We start from the raw sequence: 22,376 nt of genomic DNA on the forward strand, positions 1-22,376 counted from the left end.
ATGTTTCTTCACTATTCCAATTTAATATTAATATATTTGAAAATAATAAAAATATATATTGCAAATTAATTGCATATAACATATGGAAAATGATTTTTTAATAACACTCAAACAACATTGTATATGTAACTTCTGAATTACTTCTTTTCCAAAAAGTAGTAGACCTAACACAGAGATAAAATATCTTGATGGTTTAAATCTTTTAATAAATTTACACCTGAAATGAGGTAAAAAAGGACAAAAATTATCTTATTTTATATTGTAGTTCGAAATTTTCCTAATATTTTTACATTGACAAATTTTTATCTACTATATTCTGTAAATAAAAGCAATATAAATATCTAGAATGGTTCTAATTTCAGTTGTAATTTTATTGTATTATTATAAAAAAAAAAACATTTTAATGGTTTACAATAATTATTCATTTGTATTTCTACAGACTCATTATTACCATTTTTGTTTTTTTTGTTTAAGCGTATAGAATCAATGAATGCATAGTTCTGGCAATTGCATATCATGCAGAATTATGTATGTAATGTACGACATCTTTATGATTCGGTAGGTAGTAAATAACTGCCACCAATTTTGCAAATAGTATAATATTATAACATTAAAATTATATTAGGATGTTCAACTGTATAAAAAAAAAGGAAATGCATTTTTTCTAATAGATGCAGAGTAGAAATTTTGTTTCAGTTACTTTAGTCTTTAAAATTCGAGTTACTTGGTAACTGAATCCTCATTGTTATCTGTATCAGGTACTTCTAAAATTTTTGGACCATATAAAAGAACGTATGCGCAATGCCAGTCACCACCACCGCTAAGTTTTAATACTTCCTCACTAGTAACAGCGCTAACAGTTTCATCATCACACTTTAACCAAGTATCACTTTTTTGACGAACCCAAGCAACATAATGACCGCTGCTGCTTGATCGTCCTCTATGTGTTAGTACCGCTTGTAATGTATAATAACCACTGTTATTTGACCCTATATCTGAAATTACAATAATCTGATATAAGGTATATACATATTAAAAGAAAATATCTTAGTATATAACTCATGTCTAATTTGAGTACAGGTATTACCATTTGCAAACCAAAAAGCTTCTTGTTTATATTTCTTCTTATCATTGTCTACCTTGTCCTTTTTATCTTTCATAGAGTGTGATTCTTCCAGTAAACTATCTTCATATACCTTAAACTTCTCGCGCATTGGAGTAAGTTTACTTTGAAGTTCACTGCCACACAATTCAAAAGCATCAAATTCAAGAGGAAATTTCACATCTTTGAGAATTTTCGCATTAATCGCTTCTTTTTCTTTATAATAAAAACGTACAAATTGAATTGTTAAATATGCCGGCAATCTGCTAATTTTCGACTGTAAAATATATTTTTAATATTAACAGAAAGGATAGGTTTGTTTAAACGTAGAATTTAATCATTGCATTAAATAAAATCTGTTACCGTTTTTGTATACATTGCATCTCTACCTAGAGTCGGTGACATTTTAGTAAGTTGTTCTTGCATTTTATTCCTAAGTCCAGAATGCATGTATTTAACTTCTGTTGAAATGAAACAACTCAATTGTAAAAATTCTTCCTTCCCTTTAGTAGGTGGCTCATCTTCACATTCTATACATTTTAATTCTGTATCAAATGTTCCTCCAAAATATTGTTCAATTAATGATCGAGGTTTATAAGTCTGTCCATTATCTTCTGAAGTAACTGGATTTTCCTATAATTATTTTACATTTATTAATTTGTTTTAATTTAAAAAGATGCGATATATTAAACCTAACAAATATCCGGTTTTATTTTTCTGAAATAAAATATATGTAATAATACACTATTAAATAAATCATTTAATCAAACATGTATAGAATAAATATTCAACTACCTTTGCTGGTAATTTTTGTTGCAACATCCTAATGAGCTCAGTCCAACACTCGTTAGCATCTTGCTGTTGAAATCTACCATGTTCAGATTTCTCAGCAAATCTTGGAAATGCTGAATGCATCATTTGGAGAAGAACAACAGGTGGCAAAGATGATCCTTTATCCATGCTATTGTAAAGATCTCTTAATGCAGCAGTTATACTTTGCGCAGGTACAAGCGATGAACTAACAGAAGCTGCAAGCCCTCCTGAAAAGTTCTTTAGAGCATCCCGCAACTCAGGGACAGTTTTTAGGCATTGCACAGTTGCATTAAGATAACAAGTATTTCCTAAATTTGTCAAACCAGCTGGTAAATCTAAAGCAGTGGCTAATTCAGATTCATTCATATCTTCCAAAAATAATGGCTTTTCAGTAGGTTCTACTGGTACATCCTCTTCTTTGGAACCCATCATTAATACAGTGATGCCCTTAAAGAGATAAAAATTTAATAATTAAATTAAAAAGATTTTTATGTTTCAATTCCAATGATGATATATGTTCATTATTAATAGAGATATTAACACTGATAACCGGAATCTTTTTCTTACATCTTTTAACTTAATGTTTCCCCAATCATCATCCTTTAATGTCATTCCTTTTAACATAACTTTTTGCCTTTCTGGTTGCACTCCTGTCAGTGCAAAAAGTTGTGCTTTGAACAACATTGGTTCTTCATCTGTATTAACTTCTACATTGGGAAAGAGTTCTTTTCCCCACTTTACTTTAACTGAAATGAAATATTTTTAAATTTCAGATAACTGAAAACCGTTCGATAAAGGATAGAATAAAAAATTTAAGGTTAGATCTTTCGAAATTTGCGATTATTACAATACGTACTCGAGTATTGAGGCATACTTCTATCTTTTTAATATATTTATGAGTTATAAATTTGTATTACTTAACGAACTTAATTTATAAAATGTTTTTTCACTAGTAACTACAAACGTGCATAAAGTGCACCGTCAGACATTCATGTATATTATATATAAATATATATATATGTATATACCATGTGTAAATTGGTGTGAATGATCTATACATATCACAGACAAGGTATAGAATAGAACTACCATCTCATGAGAATTTGTGTTACATGTTCTGTAATACCGACACAGCTTAAAACCCCAACTTTGGCAGCCATTTTGTGGCGCACTCTACGATTTAGGACGGTGATTGTAGGAACTACATCGGGGCTGAAGGATCGATGGATCCTTTCAAAGAAAAGAATGAAATAAACAAAAAGAGCTCAATAAATGAGAAAATATTTGAAAATATTTAAAATCAGAATACGAGATACGATTTACTGCAAGATCAATAAGAAAAGAATAATTCCCCGAAATAAAATAATAAATTAAAGAAAAAAGGGAAAATAAAATCGTGATTCGGTGAAACTTAACAAAAGCTTGGTATTAAACTCGTAAAATTGCAATCCCGAAAATACTTTCCTGAATTTAAACTATTGTTTCCCAATTAAAAAATATATAAATCTTTTTATCGTAGCCCTTAGCTTGATATCGCTTTCTAAAAGTTATCTTTAGAAAACGATATCAATTACCAGGTCACACCACGTGGAGGTGGCTACATTGGTGACCCACTCTGAAATTATAAAATAGTACAAAACAGTCAACATAAAATACCAATTTAAATAACAAAATGTTGAAACAGAAAACATAATTAACATTATAATTAAATAATAATAATAATAATAATAATAATAATAATAACAATAAAATATATACAATAAAATAAAACAATAAAATAATCAACAATATAATACTGTAATAGGAAACATAATTATTAAGATCAAAATTTCAATAAAAATTTCAACAGTAAAATGGTGAAACAGAAAATATAATTAATACCATAATTTCAGCAACAATTGAGAAAATAGCAATTAAACAATAAAATGCTGTAATACAAAATATGATTATTAACATCATAATCTCAGTCGAAATTGAAACGGTAGAATGGGGAAACAGAATAAGAAAACCTATAAGAAAAGAATAATTTCCTGAAATAAAATAGTGCCAAAATACAACCCCACAAAACTGACAACATAAAATAATAATTTCAACAATAAATTCTGTAATAGAAAATATAATTATTAGGATCAGGATTTAAATAAAAATTTCAATAAGAAAAGAATAATTTATTGCAATAAAATAATAAACCAAAAAGAAATAGGGGAAATAAAATCGCGAGTTGACCATTCAACGAGCTGGGTATTGAACTCGTAAAATGTCGAGTTCAATACGTCCTGGACGGTATTATTCATACCGTTCAAGGAAAAATACAAAAAATGAAAAATCAAATTAGCGAGCATAGTGACAGAATGACTGTCCATCCGAAGATGGAGAGCCATTAGTAGTTCCCCTCTTCAGGGCAAATTTTGCCGGGGCTCTTCAGCATATAGCCTCTTCTTTCTTCGGCAATAGCCTCACAAAAATCACTCGCGAAAATTTTACGTTTGCTCAGACATTTGTAAAAACGTAACAGGTAAACGAGCAACGATCCCTTGAATCGCTACTCGCATACCTGCACAATTTTTGCAAATGTCCAAGCACAAAACACTTTTTAATTTCACTTCACTTTACTTCACTTTCACTTTAATACTTCATTTTTGTAATCGGGTCTAGTACCACGACTACGACTTACAAACTAATAAGGCTTGGCCTTGAAAAAATCAAGAGGGAATGCTAAATTAATTAATTAATCAACTAATTAATTTGCATTTTCATTTTTCCTCTCGATTTTTTAATTTCCAACCCCAGATACAAGCTTCTCACGTATTAGAGGAGAATACGAAGAGAAACATGAAAGCTTGCTCTGGCCCTGCCTACTTATAAACTAAACTCAATCACACCAGAAGTAAACTACCTGCCTGCCTATCGCTATATTTAAAAAAGGGCAAAAATCATTCTCACAAAAATTCACTCCACGGTTCTCATACAACCACCCGGGTGCAAATATGCCTACACCTAGGGAGAACGTCCCGGGACGCCTCCGACACCCGAGTTCAATTCAACTTTCACACTCTAATAAAATCATACCTTTTTGCTGAAATCGACTGACAAATAATAGTGAACATTATGCTAAAGTAATATATTTCATTTTCGTATTCTATTGAATTATCTAATGTAAAAATTTTTCAATTTATTCTTGATAAGTATTTTGTAATGTTATAGTAAGTTAAGATTGTTAATAAACGATACAAATCCCACATCCTAACCACACACACACATGTGGAATTTCTATCGTGGTTCACTATTGGTTCACTACTTTTGTCAGTCGCCAAAATGTATTACACTTAAAACTAAACCTTGTCCACCGCCCTCCACCCACGCGAGTACATCTAAGTACCCGAATGAGCTTTGGGCATAAAAATGAACAAGGCCAAAGGTATTTTCACCTACCAGTTTTCTTCATGTGTGCTGAAATGCCTAAGCTAAAACGTATGATTAGCAAATACTAAAGATGATATTCTCACTTTATTAAAAGTAAGAATATCGGCGAAATTTCACGGCTCCGATTTAGTATATGGGCTGGCCCCCCCAAGGGGTTTTATTTTTAATAAAAGTGACTCGACTTTGCAAATATAAAGCTTGAAGAGCAAATACAGAAAAGCAAAATTGAGCAACTATGACATAAAACACGGTGCACTGCTAATATTAGCTGGCAACGGAGGTTCTTAGGCCCCCTGGACTTGCGCCCGACGCTACATACCACCCACCCCGCCTGGACGTCGTAACGCCAGGACAGGATGCACCCCTTCGCTAAGAGCGCTACCCGCCCATCCAACACGTTGCATCCAACGGTGTCAGATTGACGGACGCCCATAGTATAGACAAAAAGACTACAGTTTAGAATATGGTAACATATTTTCATATGTTCCGTATTCTAAAGCTGCGCCTGCAAAGGCCTAGTAATGCATGGGTTTATCTCCCATGAGATGGTGTTTCACGGTCTTATGCCGCGGAATCCTTGTAACTAATTTTATCAAATAAAAACCAAAAGGATTCCCACCGAATACTAGTCAGTGTATAGTCATATTTACTCTCGCGCCGGAAATTTTTCGCAACACTAATTAAAATAGAAAATCCTAACGGGGTATTATTTACTCTCGCGTTGAAAATTTTTCGCAACACTACTTAAACTTGAAAATTCTAACGGGGTAATATTTCACTACACAAGGCTATGCGTGTGGATAAATGATTATGTGATAGAGTTCGGGAGGCTGAAGTGCGAATGATGAGTGTTTATGGTCGAGAACCGTGAACGTGATAGAATGAATTTCAAGTTCGAAAGGGGAACTTTATACAATGCTTGAAGAGCAAATACCGACCCCCCTGGGGGCCAGCCCATATACTAAACTGATGCCAATTTCACGAGTAAAATCGGAAAAACGTTTCAATTTCAAGAGCGATTTCGTTATCAAAGTAAGTAGTTATAATAATTAATAGTATTCATGGTTATTACTTTGATATTGAAATCCGCTCATCGCGAAATAAATTCTTGTACATATAAAAAAGAAAGTGTATTGTGAAGTCGGAGGGTCATCCGACTTCTCTACATTTTTAAACTCGAAATCTATATATGTAAATATGTACAAGAAAACCCTATCCTGAGCTAAGGCATAAAATACACAAAAAAGCAATTTGCACGATTATCATTGTATAAAATGATACAGTGATATTCGTGGGTCACTATGCTCGCTCAAAAAATAAAAATTACAACCAATTCCCGTGTCGCTACGGACCATTCGTCCTACGACATGATGGGAACCGGAGGAACTTTAAAGCATGCGACTCACCGATCGTTGACTTGCACCACTGCACTCGTTACGCATCTTAGACTGATCCATAGCTCGAGTGTTGGCTCGTCAAAGAAACGGTACCCCCACTGACCAAAGCACTCATCTAGAAGCATAAAAATCACGATTCTTGAACGATATATGTTTTCTCTCAATTTGTTGTAGTTAATATGCTAATACATACTATAATTTAAAAATATGCATGCAAAACTATATGGGAATAACTACATCATAAAATACGGTAAAACACATGCAAATAAATACATCCCAAAACACATGAAGATCAAAACCATAGAACACCATAAAATATTTGCAAAATTGTAGTAAAACACCTGGGGTACCACTCCATAAAACCTACTAATAAATCCGTATAAATATGCCAAAACACATAGGGTACTACTCCATAAAACCCACTAATAAATCCGTATAAATATGCCAAAACACATAGGGTACCACTCCATAAAACTCACTAATAAATCCGTAAAAATATGCCAAAGCACATAGGGAACCACACCATAAAACACAATAAAGCACATGCAGGTACATGGGGTACCACACCACACGGCACACTAATACACTTGTATAAAAATGTCAGAACACATGGGTGACCACACCATAAAACGCACTAATATATCCGTATAAATATTTCAAAACACATGGAAAACACTATAGGAAACACCATAGGCACACACAATAACACTTGTGGTAATACATTGATAAATCCATGCACGAATATCCATGGTGTTAACCCTTACCGTTATATGTTTGACAACTCGATCCGTATCCTTCGGCGGTCGCGATAAGACTGACTAGAGTTGACCTTCCTCCAGGTCGCGCTCGTACCGGCGCGCGGCGCGCGCAATCAAGCATGACGTTCCGCTTCACCGGTTCCGCAGATTTAACTATTTCTATCTGATATTTGTTAATATTTGTTTAATTATTATTTTATATTTTACAATTGTTTATTAATCAAATTATTGTTATATCTATTTAAATTGTTTATTTCTTTACATTTCCGCGTGGGTATATTGCAAAATTTTGTTTAATTATTCTATTAAAAATTATTTAATTATTATTTTTAATTTTACAATTGTTTATTAATCAAACGAACGAACTGCGCCCTACAGAATGAACGAGAAACTAAATTTCTGGTCTGTTTTACCTTGTTGACGTCTTTCGCGTGTGAACAATCAACGAAATCGTAGTTCTCTAAATACTTCTTCCTGGAGACTTGTACATCATCCCTTGGGTGCTCGTTTTATTCTATCAGGTCCAAAGAATATTAGTCTGGTGCCTATTTGGCCAAACTATTGGCAGAAATGTTTATATTACGAATAAATCAATGTAGGTGAGTCCGATCCGCCATTTTCTTGACCGTTGATAGACAGCAATTTCAATATTTTATAACTTTTTGACGATTTGGATAATATAAGGACCAGACTAATATTCTTTAGAGCCTCCTGAACACGTTACTCAAATTTCTTTTGCATTTTGTGTAGAAATGAGAATCGGCCTCGACGCTCGCATCACCTTAAATTGTGAAAACAAAGTGTAGTTGATATAGCAGGATGTGACATAAAGATGGTATGGGGTTTCTAAAACCCGTGAGACACAAGACACAAAAGCGCATTGTGTGATAGGTCTATTTTATATTTTGTTTGCGGTTAGCTATTGCAGTGGGAATGTGTTTTATATATACATATATAATAGTCTATGAAAATACGTTAACTTGCTATTGGTAACCGTGTATAGTACTGTATAGCAAAAGTTTAAATGTGTAATCGAAGCTAACTGATTTTAAAAATTTGTATCAACAGAATTATATTCTTCTTTCGAATGTGTTAGTAATAATATTGTTGTAATCATAATGGATGTTATATTATCTTTCAAAGATAAGCATGTAAAAGTTTCCAATTCACAGATTAAAGATTTATTACAAAAACAAATAAAATTAATTGATGAAGTGAAACAAAAACAAAAATATTGGAATGGTAATTCATCGCAACGTAGTTTGGATTTCTCTTTATATATAGAAATATAGACTTTTTCATTTTTAGAAAATGAAATAAAGATCCAAGAACTAACAATAAAAGTAACCTCAATGAAGGAAAATCTTCAATGTGAGAAACAGGCATTGGAGTATAAGGATCATGATTTATCTAAACATTTAGACTTTATAGTAATTATTTATATATATTTAATATAATTTTTTATTTCTTCATAATCAGAAATTAAGATTTATTATTTTCAAAGGCAAAGCTAAAGGCAGAAAAAATGAAATTTTTAGAAGAAAATCAGTTATTAGAATTACAGAGGAATAAATTAAAAAACTGTAAGCGAAATTTGAAAGATCAAAAATTATTAGATCAGGGAAGGTTTGTAATTTAACATAATTACTTAAGGATACATCATTGTTTTACATTTCTGTTATTGTAACAATTACAGAAGAAAATATACACTGTACAAAGAATTAAGTGGAATACGGTGGGATTTTGAAACATTTAAAGAAAATGTTAGAGGTTGTATCCTTTTTGTATTGTAAAGACTATGTTTGTGTTTAATTATGAATAACTTCAGTGCAAATAAAATTTATCACAATATATCCTTAATTGTAATATCAGATGTGAAAAATCAAAAAAAGTACATTCATCATTTTTCTTATAAAAATGAAAATGTACAAAATTTAAATAAGCTGTTATGGCAAGAAATATATCAATCTATAATTGAAGCAGAAAATAAAGAACATGATAAAGAAAGTGTACAAATAAATGCTGTATAAGTGTAGTTTACATTTATATGAATATTGAACATTAAAAATAGATCTTTTATTTTTTTAAACAAAATAAAGATTCTATCTTTATTTATATTTTATATTTTCAATAAAGTCATAAGTAAAACTTGGAAAATTTTAAAATAAAAATATTTTAAAGTAAAATGTATTTTTGATTTCAATTCCCACCGCTAATAGTGCTGCGATACAATGCCAATCGTAGTCGATATAGTAGCATGTGAGATAAAAAATGGTAATGATTTACAAGAGATGAAAATATTTACACATTTTTTAATTTATGATAAATTACTAGGAACAATAAAAATTAAATTGCAACTCAATACTAACTTCACACATGGCACTGACATAATATATTTAATGTGGATCAGATTTCAAATATAAATTATATGATTCTTCATTCATAAGATCCTTAATTTCATCTGGGTTTTTTAACTCTACTTTAAACAACCATCCTTTTTCATAACAAGAACTGTTAATTAAACTGGGTGTTTTTTCAACTGCTTCATTTTTTTCTATTACTTTTCCACTGACAGGACTATATAATTCAGAAGCAGCTTTTACTGACTCTAATGCTCCACACTCAGCTGTAAAATTAAATTCAATTAAATAAAAAGTTACCAAAACTTTCTTTTTTGATTATACGAAATATGTATGCATATATGTATATATATATATAAGTATTCTGACCTTCTTTTTCTATTTCATTTTCAACATCTGGAAGTTGAGCATAAACAACATCACCTAAAGATTCCTGTGCATAATTGGATATTCCAACTGTACCTATTTTACCATCAATTATTATCCATTCGTGTCTTTTTGTGAACAGTCTATCTAAAAATTAAAAATATTTCATTAATATCTTATTTGTAAGCACATTGTTAACGATATCCAAATTTGTTTAAATTTCTAAACCAAATAATTTTTTAAACTTACCCGCTCTCAAACATCGAGTAGTAGCGATGGAACGTGAAACATTAAATGAAACTTTTGTAGAGGTTAATGTGAATAAATTTTCTCTTGAAACACATGGAAATGTCCTGGCCGTGTATTTTGTCATTCGTGCAATTACTTTTGCCATTTTAAGTTTAATTTATTGTGTCTTAAAATAATTAAAATGTTTAACCTCACTGTATCTGTGATGTCCGCAATATTTCGTCTTTAACCAAGTTCATCAATTTTCCGTAGTGCTGCTAGTGAGTACTTAATATGAACGAAAAGGCGCGATTCGAATGAATGTTAAGAAATTTCTGTATGTTTCTTGTACAATCGATTATCGTTATCTCGCAAAATATATTTCATCATTAGGCAATTCAAATACGGAACAAATATATGTATATATGTATATATATCGTGTGAATAATTGCTTAATAGGCAATCACGTGTGGCAACGTGCTCGATATTTAATAATTGTATCATTTATTATTTGACTAAAAAGTTGTTAATACATTACGAAAACTTTATACGAAAAATATAAAAAATTCCTACATAATATACGATTAAATAGTACATATTCAATTTATCCATTGCTTTAATTTGTATAACATAAATGAAATTACTATTTTCTTTTATTTTTAACAATTTTTAGAGAACACATAATGTTATTGAAATTTTAGATCAGATCACGTGAGGTTAAAAGGTTGGCAGACGCACACTTGATAGATAACTTGTAATTTATGTTATCAAAGTTGTACAGTCTCGGTGACCTCGGCGTCCATACGATTAATACACAAACAAAAACATAAGATTCTATTCTAAGAACATTTATTGAACTATCTCCATAATGCATCTTGACAAATTCATACTGGTGTGTGACATTAGATTTTAATGATATTTTAATTACAATTTAATATTTTTATATTAATTAAAAATGATATTCCTAACAAATATTTAAATTACAAAATACTATAATTATCTCCTGCAAAAAATTCTTCAAAAGAATTTTCGTCACAGCAACGTCACGAAGATACCTTAACATTATATTTTTTTTCGAGACAATTCAATTATAAAAATACTAAACTATAAACCTATTGTATAAGAACGACCATTTGGATTATGAACAGGTACCGCGATAGGTTTGCTAATACACCATTCATACCAAACATTTTTAGAGCTACATTGACGCCAAAAATGAACAACTATTTGGTCCCCTGCTTTTAATTGTACTGGTTCCTTTAGTAATAAATCATACGTATTAGTGATTTTCAATTTTTATCATAAAAATTTGTCTTACCTTAATTGGAAAAAAGATAGGGAACCAACTAAACATTCCAGGACTGCGCGTGCTGGGCTGTATGCTTAGTGTAACATCTTTGAATAAAACTGTATCAAAATACCCGGAAAAACCATGTAATACAGAATTTTGTTGGACCTCGAACGTTTTTATCTCATATCGGGAATTATCGATAACACTGTCTAGAATAAAAAACAGTGGTAACTTACATTTTAAAATCATAAATGTATAAATATTATTCACTTACTAACCTTTGTTTGGATGTCTAAATGTAAATAAAGGTTGTGGTTTAGCTATATCGTACTTATTTTGAAGATGGACTACATAGGATGTTTCAAAATGAGCCAAAGGATGTTTATCTTTATCTTTACATTGTTTTACTTCATTGAATAATTTCGAAGATTGCACAGGGGCAATATACGAAGTATATGAACACGGTATACTTATACCATCGTCTAATATGATGTCAAGGTGTTTAATAATTAATAGCAAAAAAAAGTAACATTTTCAATATAATTAAACGTATACCTTTTAGAAATCGTTGTACCCCATCCAAACATTCTGGGGAGAGTTCATTATCACCAAAAGAACCAAGTAATTCAGAGACTAAAATATCAGCCTCTTCAGGAGCTTTCCAATCCCTCATATCACAAGAGACTACTGTTACTTTGTCCTCCCAGACATCCCTTTCGAGTGCCTGCAAGCTATATATAAAATGAATTACTGCAAGCAATGAATGAAAACATTTTAAACAATCGAAATCTTACGTTAATACTGCATTAGGATTTTTTTCTACAGCATATACTTTGATTTGTTGGTTCGCCATTTCTGCGGCGTTTAGAGATGCGTGAACAAGTGGTCCTCTTCCAGCACCAACTACCATTATTATTCTAAAATCAAAATATGATTTTGTATTTTGTATGGTTAATTTACATAATTTACATTGTATATATTACATTTTTCTACTTTTATCTTCCTCTGTGGACATAATCTTAAGAATCGCTTGATATATAGCTGTTTGATACTGTGTGTACTTAACAGGGTCTTTTTCAAATATTTCATACGTTTGAGATTCAAGATTATCCATAAGTGGTTGCAAAGGGCATTGTAAATAATCTTCGTAACCACGCGCGAATCTTTCTACTGGTCCGCCCATCTGACATCCCTCCATAAAATCATTAATATTAAGATGATTTGTTTAAAATAAATTTTTGTCGCTTAACATTTTATGAAAATAAATGCAACTTTACCTTCCATAAGTATTCCAAATAATCATGATAGTAACTAATATTTTGATGCCTATTTGCTCCTGTGAGTACAAACTGTACTTCTAGCATAGAAAATTTTTTCACCAATGCTTGGTGCGCCTTACTCAAAACAGGAAATCCTTTTTTATTTGTAATAAATGATGTCGTTGGAAAGATCAAACATTTAACTGGTTCTCCTAGCCACTTGTCAATCTTATAATTGAGTAAGCTTCATTAGATCTGGGTTTCTATGTTCTTAATAATATATATACAAAATATTTAAATTACCTCTTCTTGTTCTGGAAGATCATGGCTTACAATTAATGCAACACCTAACTTCCTATCATAATCACAAATTGCTCTAAAATCATTCCACCACTCCCATGGACTTTCTACCGAATCATATTCTTCTTCTCTGTAGGAATGAGCTTGTTTAATTGGATTTTCCATAGGTACTTGTATCCAAACCTATAAAAAGATAAAAAAGATACATATGTTATAACCCTGTGGTGAATAAAATGTTATTTATATATATACCTGTAAGCCACAGGGGCTTGATACTTTATCACAGATAATTCTAGCAAGATTTGCATTGTGTTCTATTCCTCTTGTCAATTTAAAAGTAACTCCAACCAGACCTAAATGGCTTGCCAAAGTTAGTTCCTGAATTAATGTTTCTTCACTGTTTTTTCTTAAGACAGGATTTTTGGAATCAACCTTAATATGCGGTGATAATTTACCAATGATTAAATTATTCCAATCTGTAAAATAAAGAATGATTATATTATTCCAAAACTACTGTACATTAATTAATTTACTTACCAGAGCTGCACAATACTAAGTCTGGTCTGGTAAATGGACCTGTACGGTTCTTTGCAACACCAGACACAAATTCTCTTTTGTATAATGGATGAACAAGTGGAGCGCATATAAATTCATATCTGGAAATATCATTTCCTTGGTTAATAAAAGTGAAGAAACAGTATTTGTTAACCATTTTTACAACTTACTTAGATGAATTTGCTGTAAAGAGACACTGACTTAAATCTGGTACAGCACAGAAGTCAAGACCACAAGAAACTGGTCTTTGATTTGTCATTATGTTTCACCATCAAATAAACAAATTAATTCCTAAAAATATTACATACATAAAGCAATGTTTAAAAACCTTGTTGTTAGTTTATTTTACAAACACCGGGTATTGCTAATAGATTATTTACTACAAGAAGATTACTATATAATGTATTTTAGTTTTCTTAAATGTTGGTCAGTTCTGCTTAAACAAAAATATTTAAGTGAAATTATTGAAAAATTTAGCAATAAAGTTTAAACATTTCTAATATTTGGTTACCGGAAAAATAAGACAGTTAACAATGTCCCCAGACGCTTTTTATAATTTATGATTTGCACGTGGAGTAGCACCGTTACCTGCATACAGTGTTACCACGTTTAACTTACAAAAGCCGTAGGTAAGAGTTAAAAATTCCGTGGAATTCCGTGAAACCCCTGATGGAAAGTCCATAGGTCTACGAATTCCTCTTTTTTTAAGCGTAAATCATTGCTAATTACAATTTTTGCGTGCAGCCATTACATATAATGTATGAATGCATGTATTTAGAACAAGGGATCAATTCATTAGTTTAATTCAAATTAGAAACAAAGGGGGTTAACGCTTCAAATTAATCGTTACATAGAAATTATTTATTGCTTAGTATTGCAAAGATTCAAAGTAGTATATAATATATTTTCTTTTCTAATGATACTATGAAACAATCCATGGTATCAATAGCAATACTACTTCTGATACTTTGAAATAATATTATTTTCTTTATGAAGATTATATATATTAAGAGCTAATTCATATGTATGCAGTTAAATCAACAGAAATTCAACCAATTAAAAAACAGGAATTGGTTTCAGTGTCGATCATTCAGAACTCTGCTTTTCTCGTTCTAATTTATGGAAGACGCTTAGTGACTCCATTTCCTTGTGCGCTGCGTTTTGTCTCATTTTTGTGTGGTATTGTCGAGAATACCGTTTTTCCGGTACGTAATTCCTTACCTTTTTGTCTAATTTAAAGTAAAGATTTCACATTAAACATTATAAAACATTATATGTATAACTGTAACTTAAAATGGATAGAAATTCATGCGATAATAAACGTTTTTGAAACTTAGCACTTAGTCACATTGTACGGCGTCGTTTGGTATGTAACACATCGGTTGAAGAAATAAGGAATAATTTCTTTTATCGCATATTATATTTATTTATATGATTTATGTAAAATTGATTTACTTTAATTGCTTATTTTTTTTTTATAAGTAAAAACCTAAGTGATTGAAATATTAGAAATTCTCTAGCTTTTCATATCGGAATTCGACGCCCCTTCGTGCTCCACTTACGTATTACAGATTTGCAATGTAAAAATTCAATTTTGTATCATAAAATAATGTAATTTTTAATATGGATTAAATACTAATAAAATATTATAACTGAACTGCTATTTTTGAAAATGATCTACTGAAGTAATAACGATAATAGGAAGCATTATTGTATAACATTGTACAATATTTAAGATATATTTAATTTCTAGGTAAAATGTCTTTCAACCGAGGAATGAAGCGTGATCCCTTTGGGAATCGAAGCTTTAGTAATCGAGGAGGTGGCGGAGGAGGTGGTGGTGGCAGTGGAGGCAGAGTTGGTAACATGGGTGGAGGTGGAGGTGGTATGGGTGGCAATATGGGTGGTGGAATGGGTGGAGGAGGAGGAGGAGGTGGTGGTGGAGGCAGTGGAAGCGGTGGAATGAACCCTTGGGAAGGTGGGATGATGCCTGGTAGAGGAATTTTACCAACACCTAACAATAATTTGTCTTTAGCGTCACCACAAGCACAGTTAGCCATAGCTAGCAATCTTCTTACAAATTTATTACGTACCCAACAAGAAGTACAACCACAGGTAAAAAGATTTTTCTTAAAACTGTTACTTGCGATTGTTACAAATTTGATTAATGGAATTTTGTACTTTTAGCAAGTACCATCGCTTCTCAGCCTTGGCAATAATTTTTCTGGGCCAGGTCCAAACTTTCCAAATCAACAAAACTTTTCTTCTGGACGTTTTAATGATCGTCCCATTAGGCACCCAATGAAGAATCAACGACCGCAACCATATAACAAGGTATGACTATTATAATTTTTATTTAAAACGTGGATCTTTTCAAATGGAAATTTTAGAGGCAATCTTTGATCCACACATATTTTTTTTTTACATCAACAACATCAATCCTTATCGTGAAAGTTAGAAATTTTCTTTCTTATGTTCATTGATTGACTCACTAATAAGGTTTTCAGTCAATGGATGACAATACTATATAGCTATCCTCTGAAGTTATTAAACATAAACAATTCTTATTGTTGGAGTAGTTTTGTTGCACACGATTTTCGTCGATGAATTAAGTACGATCGCAAAGTTATTTCATTTGAAAACACCATAACAAGACGTGTGATTGATTTCAATATACAATTTCACGTTTTTAATAGTGGAAGTTAATGTTGGCTTTGTGTAGAAAATTTCAGTACAGACTTGCAGATATATTTCTCCTCTGGCTTGGTCCACTTCTGGTGAACCCAAGTCTTCTATTCATCATTGCAGCTAAAATTGATGGAAGAATATTATTCAAAAATATTGATTGCAAATTGCATTTTTCATTGATTTAGCTTCTTCTTCTTGTTGATTATTTTTCATTGAACTTTATTGAACTGTGTTCAAAGGAAGAAGTATGCGTTTTATAAATATCATATATACTATGATCAACAAGATCATTATTGCCTATACAAAGTTAGACGATGCGATGATTGAATGCATCTTCAACGGTCTACTACTATTTTCCTTTCCCTTTTCCACTTTAATGTGGAAATACTGACCTTTGGTGTTCGTTGTAACACTGTATAAATACGTCCTGCTTCCGAATTGTGTAGAATATTTTTCTCCCTCAAATATCCCAATGGGTTTTTAAAACCAGATTCGATTCGAGAAGAATCGCAATTATATCAGATACTTCTCATGACGGTTTGGTCATTTGACCTACATGACTAGATGGGCAATCGCGCCCGTGATGGCCCTGCTGGGCGACGTGGTCCATCTGCACAACAATCTCGTGCACCCCAGTCTGGCAATCAACGTATGAATGGAAACCAAAATCAACATCGCAACGATAAATCTTCTAAACCAATTCCTGCCTCTAAACAAAATCAGACTGCCAAAAAGGAACAGCAGGACGTTAAGACCTCTGATAATGAAAAAGCAGAAGCACCTGTTTTAAAAAGGTAAGCTCCTGGTGATTGTGAATAGTTTCTTCAAACTTCAGTAAGTCTCATTCTCTCACCTATCTCTGTATGTATGGTGTTTCTTACATACATACGGTATAATTGCTAAAAAATTAGCATTGTGCCCTTTCTTGTCTGATTAAAAAGAAATATATACACACACATATATATATATATATATATATATATTTTATATACGATACGTCTGCATAGTAACATTTGATATATTCATTCCCCATTGTTGGTTAAACTCAACTCACATTTAAAATTTAAATTAAATTATCTACAAATCTATAACACTATTACTTCATGATCGCATACAATATGTCCCATATGCTGTTCTTTTGATACACACTATTCAATGTATTTGTTCACAATTATAAATGGAAAATTTTTGTGCAGTTGTTAGAAGTGTGAGTTATCTTCTTTTGACTCTTAATATTATTCGTAATCTCTTAGTTATTGATGTTAAAGATTGTTTGTACTAAAACATATTAAATGAATATTTGAATTATCTTAAAAAAATATCAACGATAGATTTAATATTAGTAAGCGTGACACAAATTTTGTGTTTGTTTCTATATTAGCGAAGAGACTGAAGATCCGGAAGACATGAAACGTGATTGGAAAGACGAGAAAAAAGAGGTTGTAGATACCGACGTTGATAAAAATGAGGAAGGAGACGAAAAGCCTGAAGAAGATTCAGAACAAAAAGGAAATAAATCTGTGACAGATGAATCAGGGAAAGCCACGGGTATGACTGAAAAGGATACAAAAATGACCGGCAAGAAATCAGAAGCTAGACACGCCGAAAGTCGTTACGCAGAAGTTCCTATGAATCACATGTTCTGTCACATCTGCAATAAACATATGTGGGATGGATATGTACGTATTTAATCTTCGCTTATTACATACTTCTGATTAAAATAGACATCTGACTATTGACCTTTTTTCTAGTCCTTTGAAAATCATTTACGAGGACGAGCACATCAGTTGATGATGGAAAAATTAGACGAATCATATAAATTAAAGGTTGACTTAATGAGACACGAATTAAGAGTAGCGGAAGAACAACGTGAACTTAGTTTGACTAATTCAAAACGTCGTGGAAAGAAAGTAAGTATAAAGGATATTTCCTAATTTCATATCATAATGAACACGTTACATTTATCTTTATTCTTATAAGGTTTCGGTGGATCTTAACGTGCGAGAGTATTGTACGATGTGCGATTTGAACTTTTACGGAACTTTATCAACGCATAGGAAAAGTGAAAAACATCAGCAACTAAAAACATTTTTACACCCAAGATGTTTCCCTTGCTTGAAAGAATTCCCCTCGCGTATCGAGTATGATGAACATTGTTTAACTCCCGCGCACATGAAGAACGCTGTACAATGTGAAGAACAGCGAAAAAATAAAAAGAAAGGTACGTAAGAAGTAACTATTGTTAAGAAATATCTCGTTTTTCCTTCCAATAATATTGTCTTGTTTTGTAGAAAAACTTGCCAAAGGAGAAGCTGAAGTTCGCACTGCTGAAGACGAGGAAAAAGACGTGGGTCCTGATATTAAAAATGAAAAGGAAGAAGATGCCGAAGGGGAACAAGAATATATTACAGATATTACTGAGAATTTAAGTGAAAAGAAGTTCAAGATACCTTCTTACAAATATTGTCGACAGAATCAAGTTTCTATCGGTAAATAATCGTACCTCGCTTATTTTTCATTATACGTTGACTTGTACGTAATTTTAATTCTTTGTATGTAGGAAAATCCTTAGTAAAAGATGTACAAGGATTCTACTGTGAAAAATGTAGGAGGTTTATGCTTCTACCCGAAGATATGAATGCTCATTTACGTAGTATTACTCACTATAGAAATTTCGTACAAGAAGTGAAAGCTTTAACTACAACTGCGGAAACTACCGAACAAAAACCATCAGAAAAATCTGAGGTATAATCACGAGAAAAAAGAAACTTTTTTTAGTGTCGCAATGAATGTTGAAACGTTTAATATACTTTTTCTTTGTTTTTAGCTTAATGAAAGCGGTCTGGAAAACAATGAAGATTACGACGGAAATTGGAAACGTCGTAAAGTTACTAATTCTGAAGAAGAAGATAGCATGGAAATAAAACAAGAAACAGACATTAGTATGGACGATTCAAATGCGCAGAAGAAAGCTGATGGTGATGAGAAATACGATCCACTCGAAGCTGACGCAGAATCTGAAGAGGAAGAACCTCGTGAAATTGAGAGCGCCAGTGAACAATCCTCGCAAAACATTACTGATACTCCAGAAAAGAAGACACCGGTTGATAAAGTGTGGGCTGATATCGATAACGATAATGACGCAGAAATAGGTAATTTAATTGATGACGGAGAAGAAAAAGAACACAGTACTGACATTGAAAAATCTGTGCAAAAAGTAGATAGGGAACAAAATCCACCAATAAAACCTGCGCGTGGTAGAGGTTTTGTACGTGGACGCGGTAGTCCTCGAGCACGAAGAGCACGACGATAAAGTGATATCTATTCCAGAATAAAGAGTAAGCTTGGGTGTAGTATATAATCATTGTATCTCTTAATCTTGCATCTATTGTTAGGTTTCATTAGATTTATCTCTTTAAGTCATCGATGTTTAAGTAATTTAACTTTTTATTATACTTTTTGACAAGATGTATGGAAAAAAAAAAAAATGTGTCATAACTCAATATGTATGGCTATCTTTTTACATATAGAAACGGGAGATACTGGATACTATTCATGTACAAAGATAAATGTGAAGAAACTTACTATGAATTTTTATCCAAGCTTATTCAAAGTTTTTTTTAATGAAAAATTATTCGCGGTGAATTGTAGCGTGTACAGTTTGCTGGAAAAGAAAATGATCAAGAAAGGGAAATAGAAAGGTACGCTGCCGCGTATTATCGTTAAAATTGTCTTGAAATTATCTATAATCAGGAAATATTAATGATGAAGTAATTAAAATGTGTCAATGGTTTTTTAAATAATAACCATGCTATAAAACTAGTGTAAGATTCATTCCTGTTAGGCATATATTATTGACAAATTTAAAAAGTATCTTGCGGTAAAATTAAGATATTACGTATTTCATCGAGTTTAAAAAACGTTATGATTTCTTTTCTTTTGTAATAAGGTAGTGAAGTTGTCTTTACAAGATCTTTTATCTGACAAATAAGACATTTTAAATATTAAACCTTATGAAAATTGCAACTTGTCTTTGTATCTAACATAATTCCTGTGAAATCATTTAATTTACCAAAAACATATTTGCGTCCATGAAAGAGTCGGCTATAACAGCCATGCAATATATCTCAATGATACGTTATATAATTTTCACTATTTCTTTGTATTACTTATTTGTGTAAGAAACATAAAGGACAATGATTGTTTACTAAAATACTTAATAAAAAAATGATATTGTATTTGTAAATCACTCAATATGTTTTCATTCCAACATTGGATTATTCTGTAATAATATTGTAGAATGTATAAAATAAACAACATAAACAGTACAAAGCAAAGCATTTTGTATTGAGACATATTGTTTTATTTCAGACATTTAAAAAAATTTTTCAAATAAAAAGAATGTAAATAAATGAGCTAATGTACAAATATAAATTACCTAGAAAAATATGAATATTTACATTTAAGTTTACCAGGATTATCAGTCCATAGAAAGATGAGTTGCTAAGAATTCATCAACAGAATCTGTATCCCACTTGTGTATGTCCAGAATGTCTTCAACTTTATTATCTGCGTCTAGTAACTTAATTATTGGATCCAAGCCTCTGACATATTTTATTTGTAAATTTTTATATTTGCTTGGTCGATTGCTTTTTATGAAAGCTAAAAACAATATAATTAGTAGTAGAAAAATTTTTTTTATTTTTCACCAATTTAAATTTACCTTGAATCTGTGGATATGCACCAAACTTGCATGTGCAAACTTCAAGAATAGCGCGTGGATAACGTTTTAATCCGGATGTATCATAATCATCATCTTTTAAACAACATTCCTTACAGTTGTTCCTGTAAACATTATGGACATTTTTTGTACTTCTATAAACATAGTCATCTTTATTTAAATTCACATTCCTTTACCATATTTCAGTTAATTCTCGTTTGTTGAATTCTTCGCAGGTGGAACAAAGTAAATTAGCCTTATTAAAACCTAAACTTTTACAGTCATCAGCAGAAAATTCTGTTGACACAATATTCATCTGAAAACACATTATTAATTATTAGTAAAAATTCCATTCAAGAAAGCTTTGAAAATAAGTATTAAAAATTTGCATTTTTTATAAACATTTTCAATTTATTTATCTGTATATAATAAATTTGATTCAAGTTGTCATATATTTAATAGGTTATATACCAACACTATTATCACTCACCATTATACTAAATGCAAATATGTGCAATAGTACTAAGAAATCCATTATCTTATATTATATTAAATAAATTAAATGACTTATGTATTAATTATGAAAAATACAAACAGCATACAGAAACACGTCTATACCACACGTGATTTGCGTGATATGAACAGATCAAACAGATACCAATGACTACAGATCCAACAAAACTAGATATGCCTTTGTTTTCGGGTGGACATGATTTTTGGGGTTGCATATACCCCCAAAATCATGACCCCTCGAGGATAAAAGCATGTCTTTTTGATTGACGTGTAATCACCGGCTTTCCCTAGGGTCTTCTTCGTCAAAAGCAAATGGTGGGCAACTCTTCCCCTTACGTTTACTTTTAGCCAAAGAAAACCTAAATTCAGTTAATTTTTTGATATATGTTATTCAAACATGATGAACTGCTTTCTTATTAATTGTAAAAATATATATTCAAAATGAAGAATAGAATTTAAGGTGGGTTTCCTGACTTTTAACATATTGTTTTATTTTGCATTGCACATATATTTAAACATCTTTGTTAAAAATTAATCTAAAAGTATTTAAATTGAAATTTGTCTTCATTAAAAAGTAACGTTAATAAAATTGAAATATATCCA

The 22,376-nt window shown here is 31.3% G+C and overlaps 6 protein-coding genes across 15 annotated transcripts; 2 read left to right on the top strand and 4 right to left on the bottom strand.

Moving 5' to 3' along the window:
- Positions 1-361: 361 nt before the first annotated feature.
- Usp14 (ubiquitin specific protease 14) lies at positions 362-3,515 on the bottom strand. Of its 3 annotated transcripts, none has more exons than XM_034334350.2 (6): positions 2,944-3,245; positions 2,483-2,661; positions 1,898-2,362; positions 1,466-1,735; positions 1,088-1,379; positions 362-995 (listed from the first exon to the last, which is right to left on the bottom strand). In XM_034334350.2, the coding sequence occupies exons 1-6, from the start codon at positions 3,005-3,007 to the stop codon at positions 721-723; spliced, it is 1,545 nt and encodes a 514-aa protein (XP_034190241.2). In that variant the 5' UTR covers positions 3,008-3,245; the 3' UTR covers positions 362-720. The 3 variants fall into 3 exon arrangements, with proteins under 3 accessions (XP_034190241.2, XP_034190320.1, XP_034190406.2); XM_034334429.2 differs by lacking the exon at positions 2,944-3,245 and adding an exon at positions 2,772-2,930 and having other exon boundaries at positions 364-995; XM_034334515.2 differs by having other exon boundaries at positions 841-1,011; positions 2,944-3,515.
- Positions 3,516-8,590: 5,075 nt separating this feature from the next.
- On the top strand, positions 8,591-9,676 carry LOC117612009 (uncharacterized). 2 transcript variants are annotated; one of them, XM_034340614.2, is made up of 5 exons: positions 8,591-8,735; positions 8,802-8,923; positions 8,998-9,119; positions 9,190-9,266; positions 9,366-9,676. In XM_034340614.2, exons 1-5 carry the CDS (start codon positions 8,612-8,614, stop codon positions 9,521-9,523), a joined length of 603 nt encoding a protein of 200 aa, XP_034196505.1. In that variant the 5' UTR covers positions 8,591-8,611; the 3' UTR covers positions 9,524-9,676. The 2 variants fall into 2 exon arrangements, with proteins under 2 accessions (XP_034196505.1, XP_034196541.1); XM_034340650.2 differs by having other exon boundaries at positions 8,654-8,735; positions 8,786-8,923.
- Positions 9,677-9,789: 113 nt separating this feature from the next.
- Positions 9,790-10,771, bottom strand: ppl (glycine cleavage system H protein, mitochondrial). The gene is made up of 3 exons (XM_034340664.2): positions 10,469-10,771; positions 10,223-10,366; positions 9,790-10,119 (listed from the first exon to the last, which is right to left on the bottom strand). Exons 1-3 carry the CDS (start codon positions 10,611-10,613, stop codon positions 9,890-9,892), a joined length of 519 nt encoding a protein of 172 aa, XP_034196555.1. The 5' UTR covers positions 10,614-10,771; the 3' UTR covers positions 9,790-9,889.
- Positions 10,772-11,089: 318 nt separating this feature from the next.
- On the bottom strand, positions 11,090-14,598 carry csul (protein arginine N-methyltransferase 5). 2 transcript variants are annotated; one of them, XM_034340574.2, is made up of 12 exons: positions 14,364-14,590; positions 14,023-14,143; positions 13,835-13,953; positions 13,550-13,773; positions 13,301-13,480; positions 13,016-13,225; positions 12,722-12,930; positions 12,533-12,655; positions 12,294-12,469; positions 12,017-12,220; positions 11,766-11,947; positions 11,090-11,704 (listed from the first exon to the last, which is right to left on the bottom strand). In XM_034340574.2, exons 2-12 carry the CDS (start codon positions 14,109-14,111, stop codon positions 11,552-11,554), a joined length of 1,869 nt encoding a protein of 622 aa, XP_034196465.1. In that variant the 5' UTR covers positions 14,112-14,143; positions 14,364-14,590; the 3' UTR covers positions 11,090-11,551. The 2 variants fall into 2 exon arrangements, with proteins under 2 accessions (XP_034196465.1, XP_034196492.1); XM_034340601.2 differs by lacking the exon at positions 12,017-12,220 and having other exon boundaries at positions 14,364-14,598.
- A 340-nt stretch (positions 14,599-14,938) lies between these two features.
- On the top strand, positions 14,939-19,853 carry Pep (Protein on ecdysone puffs). Its single transcript, XM_034335213.2, has 10 exons — positions 14,939-15,057; positions 15,606-15,967; positions 16,040-16,186; positions 17,105-17,334; positions 17,922-18,219; positions 18,292-18,450; positions 18,521-18,761; positions 18,832-19,029; positions 19,101-19,285; positions 19,368-19,853. Exons 2-10 carry the CDS (start codon positions 15,611-15,613, stop codon positions 19,851-19,853), a joined length of 2,301 nt encoding a protein of 766 aa, XP_034191104.1. The 5' UTR covers positions 14,939-15,057; positions 15,606-15,610.
- LOC117609213 (selenoprotein F) lies at positions 15,916-22,014 on the bottom strand. 6 transcript variants are annotated; one of them, XR_013062826.1, is made up of 6 exons: positions 21,751-22,014; positions 21,458-21,576; positions 21,264-21,385; positions 21,001-21,202; positions 16,933-17,469; positions 15,916-16,660 (listed from the first exon to the last, which is right to left on the bottom strand). XR_013062826.1 is itself a non-coding variant. In XM_076690394.1 (5 exons), the coding sequence occupies exons 1-4, from the start codon at positions 21,793-21,795 to the stop codon at positions 21,021-21,023; spliced, it is 468 nt and encodes a 155-aa protein (XP_076546509.1). In that variant the 5' UTR covers positions 21,796-22,014; the 3' UTR covers positions 15,916-16,660; positions 21,013-21,020. The 6 variants fall into 6 exon arrangements, 5 of the variants coding, with proteins under 5 accessions (XP_076546509.1, XP_076546507.1, XP_076546506.1 ...); XM_076690394.1 differs by lacking the exon at positions 16,933-17,469 and having other exon boundaries at positions 21,013-21,202; XM_076690392.1 differs by lacking the exon at positions 16,933-17,469.
- Between the last annotated feature and the right edge of the window lie 362 nt (positions 22,015-22,376).

Source organism: Osmia lignaria, chromosome 9 (assembly GCF_051020975.1).
Source record: "Osmia lignaria lignaria isolate PbOS001 chromosome 9, iyOsmLign1, whole genome shotgun sequence".
Classification (NCBI taxonomy): domain Eukaryota; kingdom Metazoa; phylum Arthropoda; class Insecta; order Hymenoptera; family Megachilidae; genus Osmia; species Osmia lignaria.